At 43.5% G+C, this 18,535-nt stretch overlaps 1 protein-coding gene across 1 annotated transcript in view; it reads right to left on the reverse strand.

Annotated features, from left to right (window-relative positions):
- WWP2 (WW domain containing E3 ubiquitin protein ligase 2) overlaps nucleotides 1-18,535 on the reverse strand; it is a 156,106-nt gene that overhangs the window by 66,729 nt on the left and 70,842 nt on the right. Inside the window, exons 5-6 of the mRNA XM_045988596.1 lie at nucleotides 14,126-14,263; nucleotides 12,408-12,504 (exon numbers count right to left, since the gene is read on the reverse strand). Of these exons, the coding sequence (XP_045844552.1) occupies nucleotides 12,408-12,504; nucleotides 14,126-14,263 (235 nt within the window). The remainder of the gene's footprint in view (nucleotides 1-12,407; nucleotides 12,505-14,125; nucleotides 14,264-18,535) is intronic.

Below are 18,535 nucleotides of genomic sequence, written 5' to 3' on the forward strand. Positions count from 1 at the left end.
ACTCCTTGGTAGTCTGTAATTCATTCTTTTCTATGCTGAAAGCAAAACTGAACGATGTGATTTAAAATAAATCTTTCTTCTTAAGCCTTTTTTAAAGGTAAAATTTTTAAAAAAGAAAAGAACAACAACAAACAAACCTGGTCTTATGCTCTCCTTCTCCTTTGCAAAATAATTATTTGCACTACATTCTACCCTGTGTTTTCACTACTTTCATTTTTGAAAAATTCTTGTCATTTTGTCATTAAAACCTTGTACCTTCAAAGGCTATTTGTTTACACAAAGTAAACCAAACCCGTTAGGCATGCTAAATAGTAAAGGCAAACAAAATATTCAGACAGGGAGCAAGCGAATATGTTCCTGTTCTCTTCACACCGCTGATGCAGAATTTCACACTCCATTATCAAATAATCAGCGAGCCAAAGCTGACTTCAATTCATCAAGACCAAGAAAAGGCACAGCAAACACAGGCTTAAAGTGCAAAGTCAGCCCAGGGATAGGAAACAAAAAAGGCAGCACAGAAAAGGCAAGAGGATGGTGAAAACAACTCCAAGGATATGCAGAAACAAAGAAACATAAGTGGCCTGTGGAAGTTTCAAGATAGACACTATCATACCGGTATTTTAAAAATATAGTTCAATGGCATCGCAAGCAATACCACCTAAAATACAAACACCAAAAAGGTTGAAACTAAATGGGTGGGGGGAAAACATGCCAAGCAAAACAAAACAAAAAGAAGCTGTGAAAAAAAAAAAAAAAAAAAAAAAGAAGCTGTGACAGCTAGGCTAATGTCAAACCAAATAGATCTTTTAAAATAATTTATACAAAGCAGGTGTAATTTACATAGAGTTAAATTCACGCTTTTTAGGGGTACAATCTAACGAGCTGTAACGAATGTATACAATCGTGCTACCACCACCACAATGAAGACACAGAGCATTTCTATCACCCCCAAACATTTCTGGTGCCCTTTTGCAGTTAATCCCACCACCCACCCCTGTCAATTCCTAGAAACTGCTGATTGGATTTCTATCCCTATAATTTTGCCTTTTCCAGAATGTTATATAAATGGATTCATACACAATGTAGTCTTTTGTGTCTAGGTTCCTGCACTTAGCATAATACTTTTGAGTGTCATCTATGTTGTTGTAGGTGGTTCCTTTTCATCCTTCAGACCAAATAAATTTCCAGAGAAAAAGTACTAAAAAAGGAGGATCATGAGATAAAGATAAAAAATTCAATTTGCACATAACTCATATTTCAAATTCATAGTGCAGACCCAATAAAATAATCTTGAGAAATGCATAAAGCAGAAGTTCACAGACACAATCTGGCCCCACCTAGTGCTGCCCTCATCTCCAATTTTCCCACCACTCCCTCCACACCAACAACCACACTGGCCTCCCTACCCTTGCTCCACCTCCAAAGGCCTTGGCAGAAGCCAGTCCTCTGCTCAAATATTCTTCCTCCCAGATATGCTCATGGTCAGCCTCATCTTCTAATCTTTGTTGAAAGGCCATCTTCTTTTTTTTTTTTTTTTTAAAGATTTTATTTATTTGACAGCGAGAGAGAGAGATCACAAGTAGGCAGAGAGAAAGAGAGAGGGAAGCAGGCTCCCTGCCGAGCAGAGAGCAGAGAGCCCGATGCGGGACCCGATCCCAGGACCCTGAGATCACTACCTGAGCCGAAGGCAGCAGCTTAACCCACTGAGCCACCCAGGCGCCCGAAAGGCCATCTTCTTAATGATGCCTCTCTGACTGCCTGTTTATTCCTGAATCTTGTTGTTAAATAATACAGATACAGATATAGCTATATAGATATATTGCATTGGTCAGATTTATTTTTTAAATAATAAAATCAGGGGCACCTGGGTGGCTCAGTGGGTTAAGCCTCTGCCTTCGGCTCAAGTCATGATCTTAGGGTCCTAGGATCAAGCCCCACATAGGGCTCTCTGCTCGGCAGGGAGCCTGCTTCCCCCTCTCTCTCTACCTGGCTCTCTGCCAACTTGTGATCTCTCTCTCTCTCTGTCAAATAAATAAATAAAATATTTTTTAAAAATTTAAAAAATCAGGGGAGCCTGGGTGGCTCAGTGGGTTAAAGCCTCTGCCTTCGGCTCAGGTCATGATCTCAGGGTCCTGGGATCAAGCCCCAAATTGGGCTCTCTGCTCAGCAGGGAGCCTGCTTCCTTCTCTCTCTCTGCCTGCCTCTCTGCCTACTTGTGATCTCTGTCTGTCAAATAAATAAATAAAATCATTAAAAAAATTTTTTTTAAATAAAAATTTAAAAATCAAATTATAAAATAAATAAATAAATAAAGATCAATAAAATCAGAAAAAAGAGGAACACTCTGGGATTCTGCAAGGCACAGGATGTACACTTCCAGAAAGAACTAGTCCACAAGGTTAAACCTGCAAATAGGTCAGGTGGGCCTTTGTGGGTATAATTTTGGCAGGATGCTTGAACCAGATGCCAGAATGAAATGAACTAATACCCAAAGGGAAATAAGGAAGGGAGGCACAAAGAATACTGAGGCCAACAGCTTCACTATATTTTTAATAAGTTAAGGATACATAATAACTTCAGAACACTGACACGTGAAGCATCATGCTCTATAAACTCTGTAATTCAGTTCTGGAACTTTTCATCTAAATGAAAAACTTAAATATAGAATTGTTTCAGTGTTTGAAAGGAGTCATTCTATCAAGGCTACTGAGTTCACCATCACAGAGACAGTCACTAAACTAAACCCCAAAGTTCCACCTTCACAAACCTTGGCACTCTCAAAAAGAGTCATCCAGCGCCAACAGAATCCTAAAGGAAAAGTCTACCTCATCACGCCATACTACGCCACAAACTGGCATAAGCAACCCCCTTCCCCGCCGTCCCCATCTGTCCAAAGCATCTGCCATCAGTTCTGTTCTGCTCTTTAATCATCACAGACCCAAGCTGCCTAAGCAACCATGACTAAAAAGCCATTTCTCCAAGACCCGTACTCTTTTTATTTGCTTCTCTGTAAATCCTCTCCCTTTCAACCACAATTTTCTAGAACTGAGAAATCCCAGAATCTAGATACAGACCTAATTAAAGAGACATCACTGCTGTGCCCTCGCTGTGGTGACCCTTATAATGGCCCCATTGTTCAATGTCAGAATTACATTTTGTTTTGCTCTATATTTCTTAAAGTTTGGTTTTCATTCCTCCCCCTGTGGATACACTTTCAGATTGTGACTACCTCAAGGCCACATGGCCACTAACACCAATCCCAACCACTCTGGAAGATGCCATTTTAAAGAGACAGCTTCATAAACTCCTTCCCCCAATCGCTATTTCTTATTTCCAATGATTAACATCACAAAGCGCTGAGTCCTCTCTATTCCTGCTCTTCACTCTGTCTCATTAATCAATCAACCAGTCCTGCTCGAAGATGACACCTTATAGGTATTTCTCTTGACTTCTCTCCATTCTGCCACTGCCCCAGGCCAGTCATCAACTTCTATCTCACCAATTCCTACAACAGTCCTCCTCTGGTCCCTTGCCTGAACCTCCACCATGGCAGACATTCCGACCTTCTTCTATTGCAATCTTGACTGTGTGCATGGAAGGCAGCTGGAGGGGCAGTAGCAGTTTCCTGACATCTGGATTGCAGATGCAAGGCTGTGACCTTGAAACTAAGGTTCCTCCAGCCCATACTTCTATAAACACCTAATTCCCCATATTAAATCCCTTCTGCTCAAAATACCTAGAGTGGGTTCTGCTCTCTGCAATGAACCCTAAGTGATACAGCTTCAAATTTATCCATTTGATACATTTCTGGATAATTTATCACAAAAATAGCAGACCACACTCTTGCTCAAAATTCAGTGATTCCTTAGTTCCAAAGAATAAAATCTCAAGTCCTAAGTAAAGCATAAAGGCCCTTTATGAAATGGTCTTGCCTTCTTACCCTCTCCTATAGCAGGGATCAGCAAACTGTCTATAAAGGGCCAAGAGCAAATATTTTAGGCTTTGCAGACCACCTGATCTCTGCCGCAGCTACATAACTCTGCCCCTTTGGAGCATAAAAGGGGCCACAGACAGTATGTAAATGCATAAGCATAGCTGTATTCAAATAAAATATTAATTACAAAAACAGGTGCTCAAGAGAATTAAGACAAGCCACAGACCAGGGGAAAATATTTGCAAAAGACATATCTGATAAAGGACTGTCACTCAAAATATAGGAAGGACTCTTACACAATCAGAAAAGAAATCACCCAAGTAAAAAACAGACCAAAGACCTGAACAGACACCCCACCAAAGATGATACACAATCAGAAAAGAAATCACCCAAGTAAAAAACAGACCAAAGACCTGAACAGACACCCCACCAAAGATGATACACAGGTGACAAAAAAACCTGTGAAAGGGAGAACGCTCTTGCACTGTTGGTGGGAATGCAAACTGGTGTAGCCACTCTGGAAAAGAGTATGGAGGTTCCTTAAAAAGTTAAAAATAGAGCTACCCTACGATCCAGCAACTGCACTACTAGGTATTTACCCAAAAGATACAAAATACAGATTCAAAGGGGCACATGCGCTTCAATGTTCCCAATGTTTATAGCAGCATTATCAACAATAGCCAAACTACAGAAAGAGCCCAAATGTCCATTGAATGATTAATGGATAAAAAAGATGGGGTATGTGTGTATGTGTGTATAAAATGGAATATCAGCCATCAAAAAGAATGAAATCAGTGAACTAGTAGAAAGCATATTGCTACCTCTTAAAACAGGTGGTGGAAACCCAGCTCTTCTAATCTTGAACCAAAAGGACAACCATGAGAATATAATTGTTTTTTTTGGATAACCAAAGGTGCCACTTTGAATTCTCTGAGGTCCTGGAGAATCCCATTTCTTCCACAATGCTACTTGGTGGACTGATTTTTAGGAGGAATTTTTTTTTTTTTATACCATTACTACTTTATATTCTGTATATAGCATTTACTATCTCATCCAGGATGAAGGAATGAATCAGAAGGCCTCTTTGTAATAAAGTTCAAATGTGGAAAATTTTAATAAATATTTTTGCCATATCACAAAAAAAAAAAAAAATGAAATCTTGCCATTTGCAATGATGTGGATGGAGCCAGAGGGTATTATGCTAAGTGCAATAAGTTAAAGACAAATACCATATGATTTGACTCATATGCAGAATTGAAGAAACAAAACAAATGAATACAGTGGAAGAGTTAAAAAAGAGAGAGAAGCAAACCATAATGACAGAGAACAAATTGAGGGTGGACAGTGGAGGGGTTAAATGGGTGATAGGTATTAAGGAGGACACTTGTTGTGATCAGCTCTGGGTGTTGTACGTAAGTGATGAATCACTAAATTCTACATCTGAAACCAATTTTTATCATATATGTTAACTAACTATATTTAAATAAAAACTTGAAAGAAAAAAAAGATGCCGTACATCATATGTCATCAGGAAAATGCAAATTAAAACAGCAATGAGATACTACTACAAAGCTTTAAGAATGGCCAGAATCTAGAACACTAACACCAAATATTAGTGAGGGTATGGAACAAGAGGAACTCTCTTTCATTGCTGGGGGGAAGGCGATACGGTGCAACCAGTTTGGAAGACAGCCTGGCAGTTTCTTACAAAACGAAACATACTCTTACCATACACCCCAGCAGTCACTCTCCTTGGTACCTGAAGGAGTCGAAACATCTACACACACAAAAAAACCTTGCACACAGATGTTTATAGCAGCTTTATTCATGGTTGTCATGGTTGTCAAAACCATGAAAACCTAGAAAGAATCAAGCCTGTTCTTCAGTAGGTGAATGGATGAATCAGCTGTGGTACAGCCAATGGAGTATTACTCAGCGCTAAAAAGAAATGAGCTCTCAATCCATAAACAGACATGAAGGGAGCCTAAATGCATATTATTGAGGAAAAGAAGCCAATCTGAGCCACATACTTTGATTCCAATTATATGACGTTCTAGAAAAGGCAGCTTTTGGAGACCAAAGAATCAGTGGTTGCAGGAGTTGAGGGTGAGAGAAGGATGAAAAGGTAGAGCACAGAGGATTCTTAGGGCAGTGAAACTAATCTATATGACACTATAATGGTGGGTAAGTGTCATTGTAAGTTCATCAAAACCCACAGAACGTACAACACTGAGAGTGAATTGTAATGCCAACTACGGACTTTGGGGATAATGGTGTGTCCATGTAGGTTCATCAACTGTTTAACAAATGGGCTATGCCAGTGTGTGATGTTGACAGAAGGCGAGACTGTGTATGTGGGGGCAGGAGGTTTATGGGAAATCTCCGCTCAGTTTTGCAGTAAACCTAACACTGCTCTTTAAAAAAAACCCAAAACCAAAACAAATAAACAGGTGGCATCCTAGAGCTGGTCTGTGAACCAGTTTGCTATAGCTATCTCTGCAAATATCTTTCATACTGACATTAGAAAATGACTAATAGTTCCTCAAATATGCTAAGTTCTCTTTATTCTGCCTTGCCTTTGACCATGCTGTACCCTCTTCCTGGAGTGACTTTCCTTACGCTGATACCACACTGGTCTGCAAACTCCTTCCAAAGTACAGCTCAAACGTGGGAGGCGTTCCCCAAAACCCCCAGGTGGATTCAGGAACACTTGCCACTACCTTCCTCTCGCATGTGAACTCACCACCACTACACAGTCCGTTGTGCTACACTGGTGGTCACCTTCGTATCTCCCACTAGATGTCCTTGATGATGGGGAGCATGGCTTTCCATCTTTTTGTCACCACAACCTAGCTCAGAGTCCAGCATTCTTGTCTGTGGAACCAATATTGCCTTCAAATGCAGACATCTGCCTTACCTTGTCCTAGTTCCTGAAAAGTTCCCAACCAGCTTTCTGGCACACACCACACCTCTCTAGGCTCACGGAGAAGAAATGCCCAAAAAATACCTACAAAATACACAGATCTGAAGAGATAAGTGTATAATAATGTATGGTGCAGGATTTTAACACTGCAAAATTAATAATGTATAAATGAACGTGTAATTCATCTCCATGATTACCTTCCAATGCCTTGCTTTGAAAACGCAGTGAGGCTCCTGTCCACAGTCTCAATCCTATTCCAAATAAACCAACTACTCAGGAAAGAGTCCCTTGCAAGCAGGGACTGAATCTTAGTTCTTTCTTTCTTTCTTTTTCTTTTTTTTTAAGATTTTATTTATTTATGACAGGCAGAGATCACAAGTAGGCAGAGAGGCAGGCAGAGAGCAAGGAGGAAGCAGGCTCCCTGCTGAGCAGAGAGCCTGATGGGGAACTCAACCCCAGGACCCTGGGATCAGGACCTGAGCCGACGAAGGCAGAGGCTTTAACCCACTGAGCCACCCAGGCGCCCCATGAATCTTAGTTATTTCTAAAGGAATAAATGAATTCCATGTATTTCTCCTCTTACTCTGTTCTCTTCCTGAGCAATAAGGCTCTACCCAGATGTGAAGTAGAAGCTGTTGGGTGGGAGGCTTGCATGAAAACTGTCAAGGTGTTCAGCTGTGTTTCATGCTGACCGGGTGACATATCTAAGTAACTACAGTTTGGTCATCTCAAGTGCAGGAGAGGTAGCAGTGGCCAACGAAGACTGAGAAAATGGCCCAGTGCCCAAAGGCTCAACTCCCGTACTGTCCGTGCCTCTGTCCCCATTAGCTTTGCTTCCCAAACCCCCTTGGCCCTCCCAGGACTCCCAGCAGTGTTCCCAGCAGACTCACGCCCTGTTGAGTTTATTTTTCTTTCCTTTCTGGGCTCGGCTGTCTACAGACACAGCTGATGAGCTATTTAGAGCTCACCAGAGACCTTGGGGCTTTGTAAGTCCCCGAGACGATAACTCTTTTAAATCTTCAGAGGTCATTAATGCCAAGGCAAGGGAGTCAATAAATTTCATAGGCTTTCATCAAAGCAGGACAAAATGGAAAAGAGGAAAGAAGGGTGGGTGAAAACTCTAGCAGGAGAGGTTCTGAAACGTCTACATGTAGAAGAATCACAGGGGAGCATGTTAAAACGTGAGGTCTGCCCAACACTGGCCAGTACTCGCAGCTGACCGTGGACGTGGGCTAATTCCAGGTGTCCATCCCCTCACACCAAACACACAGAGGCACATACCTCGCTGCACATCTGCATCTGCGCTTCCACAAAACAAATGTGGACACACACGACAAAGGAAAGTTAATTGCTTAAGCTCCTTACAGCTTCTTCAACTAGATCTCTTTCAGTTTTCAGGCCCATTCATGAAATGCAACACCTCTCCTTTTTGTCTCCCCAGTTCCCTTACAGAACTGTGGAAAATCTACAGGGATTCTTGACTGAGGAGCTAACTGGTCAAGTCAGAAGGCATCTCCAGCTGTGCTCGGAGGTGCAGCACGGCTCACAGACAGCCCCGAGGGTTTCAGCTGTGGTCTGGATTTCCCTCCCTGCCCTAATTTCACAGAACGGCTGGGGAAGCGCGGAGGAAAAACTCACAGGTGATGGAGCATCAGAGAAGTACGGAGGGACTCACACATCCTGACTTTCTACTCTCCAGTCTCCAATTACACACCCATTTCTAACCGAACAGTACCTCTAGAGACAGCTGTCAGTACTGGCACGGATCCCCTCTGCGGGGTCCTTTCCCTCCACGGACGCCCCACTGGTGGCTTCTCCCGTTCACCGTTCACTCCCTCCACTAGTCAGTCCCTGAGATATCATACTCAACCCTCGCACAAGGGACCACAGTCTCTCTGCAAACTCCCACTTCCACTCTCTCCTCGGTCTTTCCCCCCACACCACAGATTTCTTCTCCCTCTGAACTGCCCGGAACACTCATAGTTTTATCTGCCCATTGCACACAGATCTCATGTATCATGAAGACTGTGAACCGGCCATGGAAAGGGGAGGCCATGCTCCTGGCAAGCCGTGTGCAGTGTGCGCACAGTACCAGGCACGTATCAGATCTGCAAAACCTGAATTGACTTAGGCACCGTTCCCAAAGTCAGCTCTCATTCCAGCAAAATAAAATAAACGCTTGGGGATTATTAAAGGGTGTGGTAGGTACTCCCCCGTGCCAACGAGCATGCGCTCTCCCAGGGGGCTCCATCACACACCAGGCCTGCTCCACCACTGCCCTGGAAGAAGGAACACTGGCTGAGGACACCGGGCAGGATGACATGGACAGAATCCGGGGGGGCACCACGTAATCACGCCACTCCAGTCAAACACTAAATAGTGTCAGGCCAGGCCTTCTCAGGCCACCAACTCTAGTGCTGTTGGGACACATTATCTGGCAGTGGCTGGCTTCCATCTGGAACCCGTTCCCCCAACTCCCAAACTAAATTCTCAAGCCTTAGGCTGAAGTGACAGGAGCACGACCTATGAGGCCGATGGGAAGCACCAACTTCGAATCAGTGGCTACTGCTACATAGATCAACCAGGCAGAAGGAAGAGAAGTGGTCATTACGGAGCCTGAAGAAATCCTAAGTTCTGACATCTCTCTGCCTCAACAGCAAACGACAGTGTCCCCAACCTAATACCATTGCTGTTCGGTTTTCTCAGATTGACAGAGGACACTTCTTCTTTTTTTATTGTGAAATAAATCATGCAAACTGAAGAATACATTAAATATATGTTCAGTTCAAAGATGAATAAGATGAACACTCGAGGACTACCGCTCTGTATTCATAAGGCTGGGAAATTTCCATGTGCTTTTTCCTCGTTTTACGCACCTCCAGCCCCAAAGCGATAACCAACCTATTAAATTCAAGGTCACTTATTCCCTTCCAGTGCTCGCTTCGGCAGCACATATACTTATTCCCTTCCATTTTTTATGGCTTTACTGGTTATGGAGGCATTCATAAAAAATATATATGGTTTATTTTGACATTTTTAAACTTTATATAAATTACATCATACTGTGGGATTTTCCCCCATGCCCTGCCTCTCTTGTTCAACATTATGTTTCTGAGATTCCACCATATTGATGCAACTACCTTTCACCCATTTTAGTATGGGATGGTGCTTCACTGTAAGACTATACAACAATTTATATTTACTTTACTCAATCAGACCCATTGACAGCATACTAATACGGTGTGTCTATAAATCAGCTTATGCCACATGATAAAATAACTACAGATGTTTCACCCAATTATTCTTTTTTTTAAAAGACTGTATTTATTTATTTACTTTTTATTTATTTGAGAGAGTGAGAGAACACAAGCAGGGTGGGTAGCAGAGGGAGAGGGAGAACCAGGCTCCCTCCTCAGCAGCGACCCATGCTGAGCAGGGAGCCCTATACGGGGCTCATTCCCAGGACCCCGGGGATCATGACCCAAGACGAAGGCAGCTGCTTAACGGACTGAGCCACCCAGGTACCCCTCACCCAATTCTTCTTAAAGAGTGAGCAAGATCCCACTCAAAGACAGAGCTTGAAGGGGAGGAGTCTTATTCTGCAAGCAAATGGTCCCTTGACTGGATGACCTTGGGTAGATGAACCCCTAAATAAAACCCTTACATGGTTCCAGTTCGACAGCTTAATAAAGGAGGCGGAAGGAGAGGAAAAGATGTTTGACTTCACCATCTTCACCTTCGTGGACACGTCAGAGCATCTTTGATCAGAGTGAAACTACTCAAACTACTCAAACTCAAACTACTTGGAGGGCACGCTGCCCACCCATAGTTAATTAGCATCGAATGTCTACTGTGGCTTATGAGAAAAGGTGCATCCATTTCTCTGCTGAAGTCTGGTTGCTGCTTTATAAGACAACAACCCTCAACACAAAGCAACAAAGAAGGGCTCCTAGGACATGTGAGTTTCAAGATCTACTCACTAGAGAACTTCAGAGAGCAATAAATAGGTCAAGAACTTAATTCCAAAGTTGTGAAGGGTTGGACCCTGCCTTCCAGTCCCCAAACAAGTGACATCAGTTGCATATGACAAAAAACTTTCCAAGTCAGCTCAAAGACCAAGATGGCAGCTGCTAGGGCCAAAGCTAAGAAGGCATCATTCTCAGAGGGTGAAATGCTGAGGTGTTCTTCTCCACCAGCTACTCACCACCAAAGAGATTCTGTTTTCTCTAGCTCGAGGTGTCCCTCATGCCTCTGTTGACACAACATTTGCCAATTATATCATTGGTCCTTAACCTGTGAGACTTGACTGTTTATCCCAACTTATAACTCATCCAGCAAGTCAAGGAAAAGAGTGAATGGTCTTCGGGGTGTGAGGCAACACCTTTGAACAGGCTTGGGGAAAAGAGAACAGGGAAATGGCACCTTGGCTTCTACTGACACTACACACAAAAGATCCAAACATGCAACTCTCTCTTGCTCCCAACACCTCCTTGGCCAACCCTTAAAACCACTGAATCCAGAGATAGCTGATGGCTGTCATTACAGGGATCTTTCAAGATGCTGTGGGTAGGGGCAACTGGGTGGCTCAGTGGGTTAAAGCCTCTGCCTTTGGCTCAGGTCATGATCCCAGGACCCTGGGATTGGGCTCTCTGCTCAGCAGGGAGCCTGCTTCCCTTCCCCTCTCTCTGCCTGCCTCTCTGCCTACTTGTAATCTATCTGTCAAATAAATAAATAAAACTTAAAAAAAAAAAAAGAAAAAAAGATGCTGTGGGTACTGGCTGAAGTCATACTGTGTTTCTCAAAGCATTACTCCCACTCCCTCCCTGGGATTTGTTCAGGAAGACGAATTTTACTAGTTTTGTCACCTACTCTCTGCAGATAGTAACGATTTACAAACTACACTCATTAAGATTCTTTTCCCTAACATTTCCTTTAAATGTCTGGAGATTTTGTACACCATAATAAATAATTAAATAAATAAATAATTTTTTAAAAGTCCCCAACTCCATCCTCCCCATCTCTCAAACATACCTGGGAATTCAGGTGGCGTGGAAGTGAATTTGCACTGTTAACCCACACATAAGATGGGTATGTCAATAAATAAAATTAAGTCATTCCTCATAGCTATAATAAGTATAACATAACTCAGACTCCAAGAGCAGGAGGGAATCATGGATCACCCCCAGAAATAGAAATGCACAACAGAAAATCTCACATACGAAGAACCATTGCTCTAAGCATTTCTGTGTGTATCCCAAAAGGATAACTGTGGTCGCAGGCTCCATAACATAAAACACCAGTTAAGCTCTGTTCGACAGTCTCTCTTACCCAATTAACCAGCTTAGCCAGTACTGATCGCTGACAAGGAACCCCTGGCCCTCCCGAGAATCCTGAATTCTGTACTCCCCTCTGGACCTCCTTAACACAGTGAGTCAGTTGGAAATTTCCAATAGTTTCTAACATTAATTGTTCCCCGCCACCCCCCAACAGGTTTTCAATAGCTCTGAGCACCTTCCTAGCTCTTCCTCATCCACAAGGGGGGATTCTTACCGAGATCTCCCACCAAAGCAGTTTGTGCTGGGGGGCTGGTGCCGGTTCTCTGGAGCAACAGTAGTCCCGCTGGATTCTCTCGAGGGTGGCTGGGATCCTAAAGAGGAGACCCATCACAAGAAAAGACAGAAACATTGAGAAGCTCAACCTTTGTTTGAGATGTGGCTCAGGAACAAAGTCCAGTTTGTGTATCTGAGTGCCCCACCACATGGGACCCTGGCAATCTAGCCAGCAGATGATGACCAGGCAAAGTAGGGGCAAGCAGTGGGAGCATTTGTCTGTATCATAACCAGAAAACTTTTTAAAAAATCCAAAGCCAATTCAATTCAAATCAAATCATGACGCTCTTCTGCTCAAGACTCCTCAACAGCTTTCTGCTTCTTAGGATGAGGTCCAAAATCCTCACTAAGGTCTTCGAGACTGTGGTGATCTGAACTGACCTGCTCTTACCTGCCACCACTCTCCTTCTTGCTCTCCCTGGTCCAGCCACCCGGACCACCTCTGCTTCCACTGCAGGCCAAGCTTACTCCCACCTCAGGGCCTTTGCACAGGGGATTCCTCTACCTCTTATTCAGCTACCCCATTCCCACACCTCCATCTTGGCCTGTCTAAACTCTTCAACTCCAGTGGGTCTCAGCTTCCTCAAAGAAATCTTTCCTGGCCCCCAATTTAAGTGAGAGCCCCCTAAAGTATGAGAATTTCATATCACCTGGTACTTTTCCTTCACAGCTTTTGTCATGATTACAATTACATAATTATTTCTTCATTTACCTGTTTCATGTCTAACATCCCTGCACCCACCAAGTAAATCATGAGCTCCTAGGAGTAGAGACCATATGAATTTGTCCCTGCCATCTGGCTAGCACCTGGTCCAAGATTTAGTACATACCAGGTGCTCAATTATAGAAATATGTGCAGAATGAGTTAATAATGCATGTTTCCTCCATGCACCTACAGTACCCGAAGCATCACTCCATCCAGGGAGGATTCTCCAGTCAAGGCCCATCCAATCACTGAGATTCTACCCAAATGTCCTTAAATTAGAATTCAAATTTCACTCCCTTGAAGCTCCAGAAGGCTGTTTAGGGCTTGGAAAGTGCTGTAGTTACCTCACATTTAACGAGAAAAATTGTGGAGAAACCCAACCCATCTCAGACCTCAGACTTCATGAAATAATTTCCTGCTAGATCCAAAGGTGACTAATTTCAGACTAGATCAAAAGAAACAAACTGCTCTCATTCAGGACAGAGTGGGAGATACTCCAATTTCCCTGCTTCTGCCTGTATTTTGCTAGTGTGAATCTCTAAGACACACAGTCCCCTTTCCCAACCAATACCGTCATATAAAAGTCACCTCCAAGATCCCCCAGGAAGTGTAACTGTACTGGGAGGAAAAAATGGGCCCAAGTAACATTTAATAAAGACACTTTATGTTCCAGAGCCCATGTGGGATGAAAAGATATTTTCTCTGCCCTCAAAGCAAAACAACAACACACACTTGACATTTATTTTGGTCCTTTATCAGAAAGCTGCCCTTAAAAAACCATGTCACAGTTTTGATCGTGCTAAGATTGTTAGGAGGATTCAGGACTAGCTACAGGCCATGGCTGAGCGGGACCCAAAGTCAGGTACCTGGCGAGAACCAAGCCCCGGGCACCCCCACCCCAGCCCTGCCCCACCCGATCCCGGCACAGCCCCGGGGAGCAGGGCGGCACTCACCGTCTGTCACGGTGCTGCCATTAGGCACACTTCCCAGATCAACAGTTGGCCCGTCCAGGAAAATTGTCAGCTCACCACCCGAGACAACACCGCCTTTGTTCTCCGTCTGCAGGTTCAGGGTCAGCTGCGTGTTCTCCACTGTTGAACACAAAAAGCAACAGGGATGGACTAAACCAAGGGCACCCCAAGTTAAGATTCTGTAGGTTCTCTGCCCTCATTTAACCTACTCTGGCACCCCTGGCAATATTTTTCTGTCACTTCGAATCTGTCTTGTGGCATGGAAAGAGGAATGGGAAGGAACAGGTCTCATTGTCATCACTGCTGTATTAGACTGCGGGGAAAGGCTGGACTCTTGTTTTTCTAAACACGTTGTATCTTTGTAATTTCAATGTGACTGATTTGTTTGGTTATACTTACGGGACTGTGATAAAAGTCCAGAGATACTGATGGCCTATGGAGGAAGCAGTGAGAAGCAGCATCCCCCTACCCATATAAAGAATGGTGGCAAAAAAGAAGAGAAACAGGTCAGGAGACCCTGAGGAAATGTCATCAGGAGTCGTCTCTAGATGAAGAATTAAAGGGGCTTCTTCTCAGATTATCTGTATTTTTAAAATATTGTTTTTAATTTTCACTTCTGAAGATGTTTTACTTAGAAATAAGGAAAAATGTTTAAGCAACAGAAGTTCAATAAAGTTAAGTCAGCCCCACAACAGTCACACGGCCCTGGGTTAGTCCCTGAGGAGAAAGCAGTCGACAAGTGGCTCTGTGAGGAGTAAGAAGGCACCTCGGTGTCACCTGGCCCCTAGAACACCAGGCAGTCAAGTCCTGTGGGCGAGCAAGAAGAGTTGGGAAACCACAGCAGAAAAACAGAACAAACTGAAACGAGGCAGAAGCCCCAAGCCCTCCATGGTCTGGAAACTGCTGCACCCCACCCCCCAAACCTCACCACCAAGCTTGGCCACACGGAACAGCTTCCACCAAGTTACTGCTCAGGAGCTAAAACCTCCAGTTCAGGGTCATTCGGTAATGACCGAGAGAACAGCATTTAAGAGGATTTCCAAAGGGTGCGTGCTTGTTCCATGCCTTCCCACACCTTACAGAGCCAGGCTAGGAGAGCACCACATATTCCAAACTCCCTCCCCACCCACCACCCATGAAACCACCTGCTCTACTCTATCTCTTAATTGCTACTCTATTATTATAAGCTATCTCACTGGTTTTCCATCACGAGGCAGCATATGCATAAAAAAGTCTCTCTTTTAAGTACTTTCTAGAAACAACCTCCCCCAACTAAAAAAGCCAGCCCCAAATCTAAGATAGAGACACAATCCTTTAAGAACTAAGGAAAAGTCTGGATCAATTCAAGGATCTACTATAAGAATGTGGAAACCAGTTACCTTTGCCTATTCAAGTTCTCCTAAGTATCTCTACCTTCCCTCACTCTCTCTTGCCTATAATGGATCTCTCCAAGACCTTTTGAGTCTGTTGCTACTTTCAGTCAGTTTCAATCAGGGGCTTGGTGAGCTCAAATATTTCTGTAAAGTAATACCTGTAATCTGAAAACGAGTTCCTTCAAAAGTCTAGCTGTTGCGAAAGAACTGAGGCCTTTTGACCACCAGCACCCCTTTGCCAGCCTTGCAAATGAGCCAACCAGAAAGGAGGGCCTCCAGCTCCAGTTGAGCCTTCAGATGACTGTGGTCCAGCCACCGTATGGACTACAGCCTCATGAGAGATCCCAGGCCAGATCTCCCAGCTAAGCCACTCACAAATCCTGACCCACTGAAACCTGCAGATAATGATTACTTATTATTATTGCTTAAAAGAGAAGTCAAGGGGTATCTCCCTACTATATTATGCGGGGATCCAGGGCCTACGTCCCTAGCAGGTAGTACAGCACAGAGGTTCAGGATGGGCACCAGCCAGGCAGACTGGGTTCAAATCACAGTTCCACTACTTAGTAGCTACAGCATTACTCAAATTATTTAACACGAGCTTCAGTCTCCCCACCTAGAAAACAGGAATAGCAAGAGCACATTTATTAGGGCCCCGCAGGCTCCTAATAGCCTGTCATTTTTATTATCTCCCTGTTGACTTTCCTGTCTTCAGGCTGAAGAGTCCCAATTTCTCTTGGTCTAAGTTGTTCCCTGCAAAGGCATACTTCTCTGGACCTTTTGGAGCCTTTTCCAGATTGTAGCAACAAACTTCAAAAAGTCTTCCAAGGTGAGCTACCTAGCCATCCCAAGGACCAATCACCTTCTCATCTTGTTTCTAGGACACTTCCGAGAGATGCCCTGCCTTCTGAACTCAGAAATGTGCTGGGATGAGCATTCCAAAAGGATTCCTTGATTCTTTTCTCGGTATCTCAAAGACCATTATTTTACAAATGGAGTGTGGGCATGGCTTTCCCTCCTTTCTGGAGGGATGATATTGGTCAAAGGGAAGCTAGGGGAGCCCCAGGCTTCTTGTTGCTTATTTCAAACTCCTGAAAGTCATACTGCCGTGGTCCTCTGACAGAAGCCACAGGCATAACTTGAATTTTTCTCTACACAGTCTCATCTTAAGGTTCCAACTTAGCTCTTCTCTCTACCCATTAATCACATACAGTAGTCATTATATACTTGTAGGCTCAGAAGTGACCTTGCAACGCCTTGAGATACATTTTACCTTCCAAAAAACCTAGGGAGGAGGGACATCTTTCCTCTTTAAACAAAACTTTTCAGACCATAATTCCTCCTTTGTTCTATTTACTTAAAAAAGAGAGTCAGAGAGACCTCTGACCATCACCATCCTCACCAAGTGATCAAATGAAGCATTCCTAAGAGCGGGACAACCCGACACACACACACACACACACACACACACACACACACACACACACACACTTCCTGATGTGATGCAGCATGAGGTACACAACATCACTTTCAAAGTCTTCTTGCTAAAAGCACTGAGCCTGAATTCAATTAAGCCACTCAATCTCCTTCCCAACATACATGAAATAAGGGGACAGAGAAATAAATTCAACAATGCCATGAGGAAGCAATCAGACAAATCCAGAATATGGGACATCTATACAATAACTGTCCTAGGCTCTTCAAAAAGACAATGTCTTTAAATACATTTCTGAAAAAAGTGGGACAAGGAGGAGACTCTTCTAGATCCGAACAAACATAACCACCAAATGCCATGCAATGTTTTATTAAACATTAGTTTGAAAAAAATATTCTTGGGGTGGGGCGCCTGCGTGACATATTCAGTTGAGTGTCTGACTCTTGGTTTTAGCTTAGGTCGTGATCTCAGGGTCATGAGATCAAGTCCAGTCTCTGGCTCCATGCTCAGCACAGAGTCTGCTTAAGACTCTCTCCCTCTCTCTGCCCTTTCCCCCGCAACTCTCTCTCTCAAATAAATAATAAAAACAATATATTCTTGGGGTAAGTGGAGAAAATTACATCCAGACTGACTGGATATTAAATGTTGTCTGAAATGACTGTTAATTTTCTTAGGTTCGATAAGAACACATGGTTTTACATATGAATATTCCTAGTTTTGAGAGATGCAAGACGATTATGATGGTATCTATAATTACCAAATGGTTCTTATAGGAGAATAATCTGTAATTCTGGGGAAGGAAGCCTCACGTCACGATAGCTGCAATTTACCTTCAACTGGTTCAGGGGGGAAATGCACATGCCCACAGGTTCACACATACAGATAAAACAAATGCGACAAAATGGTAACAAGTGTGGGGTCAAGGTGGAGGGCGTCTGGGTGTTCATTGTATTCTTCTTTCCATTCTCTTGTCTATTTGAAAATTTCATAATACAAAGTTGGAAAAGGGTTTTTTTTAATTGGCAAAGCTATTAAAAAATTAAACCTCTGAAAACAGTACACCCCATTATTCTCTTTGGAAAAAAATACCTGAGCCAGGAGAGCCCTACAATGCATAAGGGGACTAAAGAAACCATTAGCTAATTGAGTGACAGACTTGAGCGTACAGGGGAGGCTGAAAGGAGTAAGTGTGGCTGGAAAACATACACTGGAAGCTTAGTTATAAATAGCAGCCTTAGCCACTTCGCCTCTGGGGCCCTCGGGTTTTAGTACAGCCATGCGTACAACTCTACAAAGGGCCTTTCTCTTGCAGCAGGTCTTCCTACTGCCTTTTGAGGCACTGCTCAAACACCAAGAAATCGCTGAAAAGGGGGCACGGTAAGTCGACTGCCATAACCAGAATGAGACTGTGCCCAGGAAGCGCACCAGTTACTCTCGGCCTTGTCATCCCCACACCACCTGTGGTCAGGCCGTCCATGTGTGTGTAAAGAGCACCTACCAGTTGAGTCACTGAGATTTTTTTTTTAAAGATTTTATTTATTTATTTGACAGAGAGATAGAGAGTACAAGTATGCAGAGCAGTAG

The sequence above is a fragment of the Meles meles genome, chromosome 19 (genome assembly GCF_922984935.1).
Source record: "Meles meles chromosome 19, mMelMel3.1 paternal haplotype, whole genome shotgun sequence".
Classification (NCBI taxonomy): domain Eukaryota; kingdom Metazoa; phylum Chordata; class Mammalia; order Carnivora; family Mustelidae; genus Meles; species Meles meles.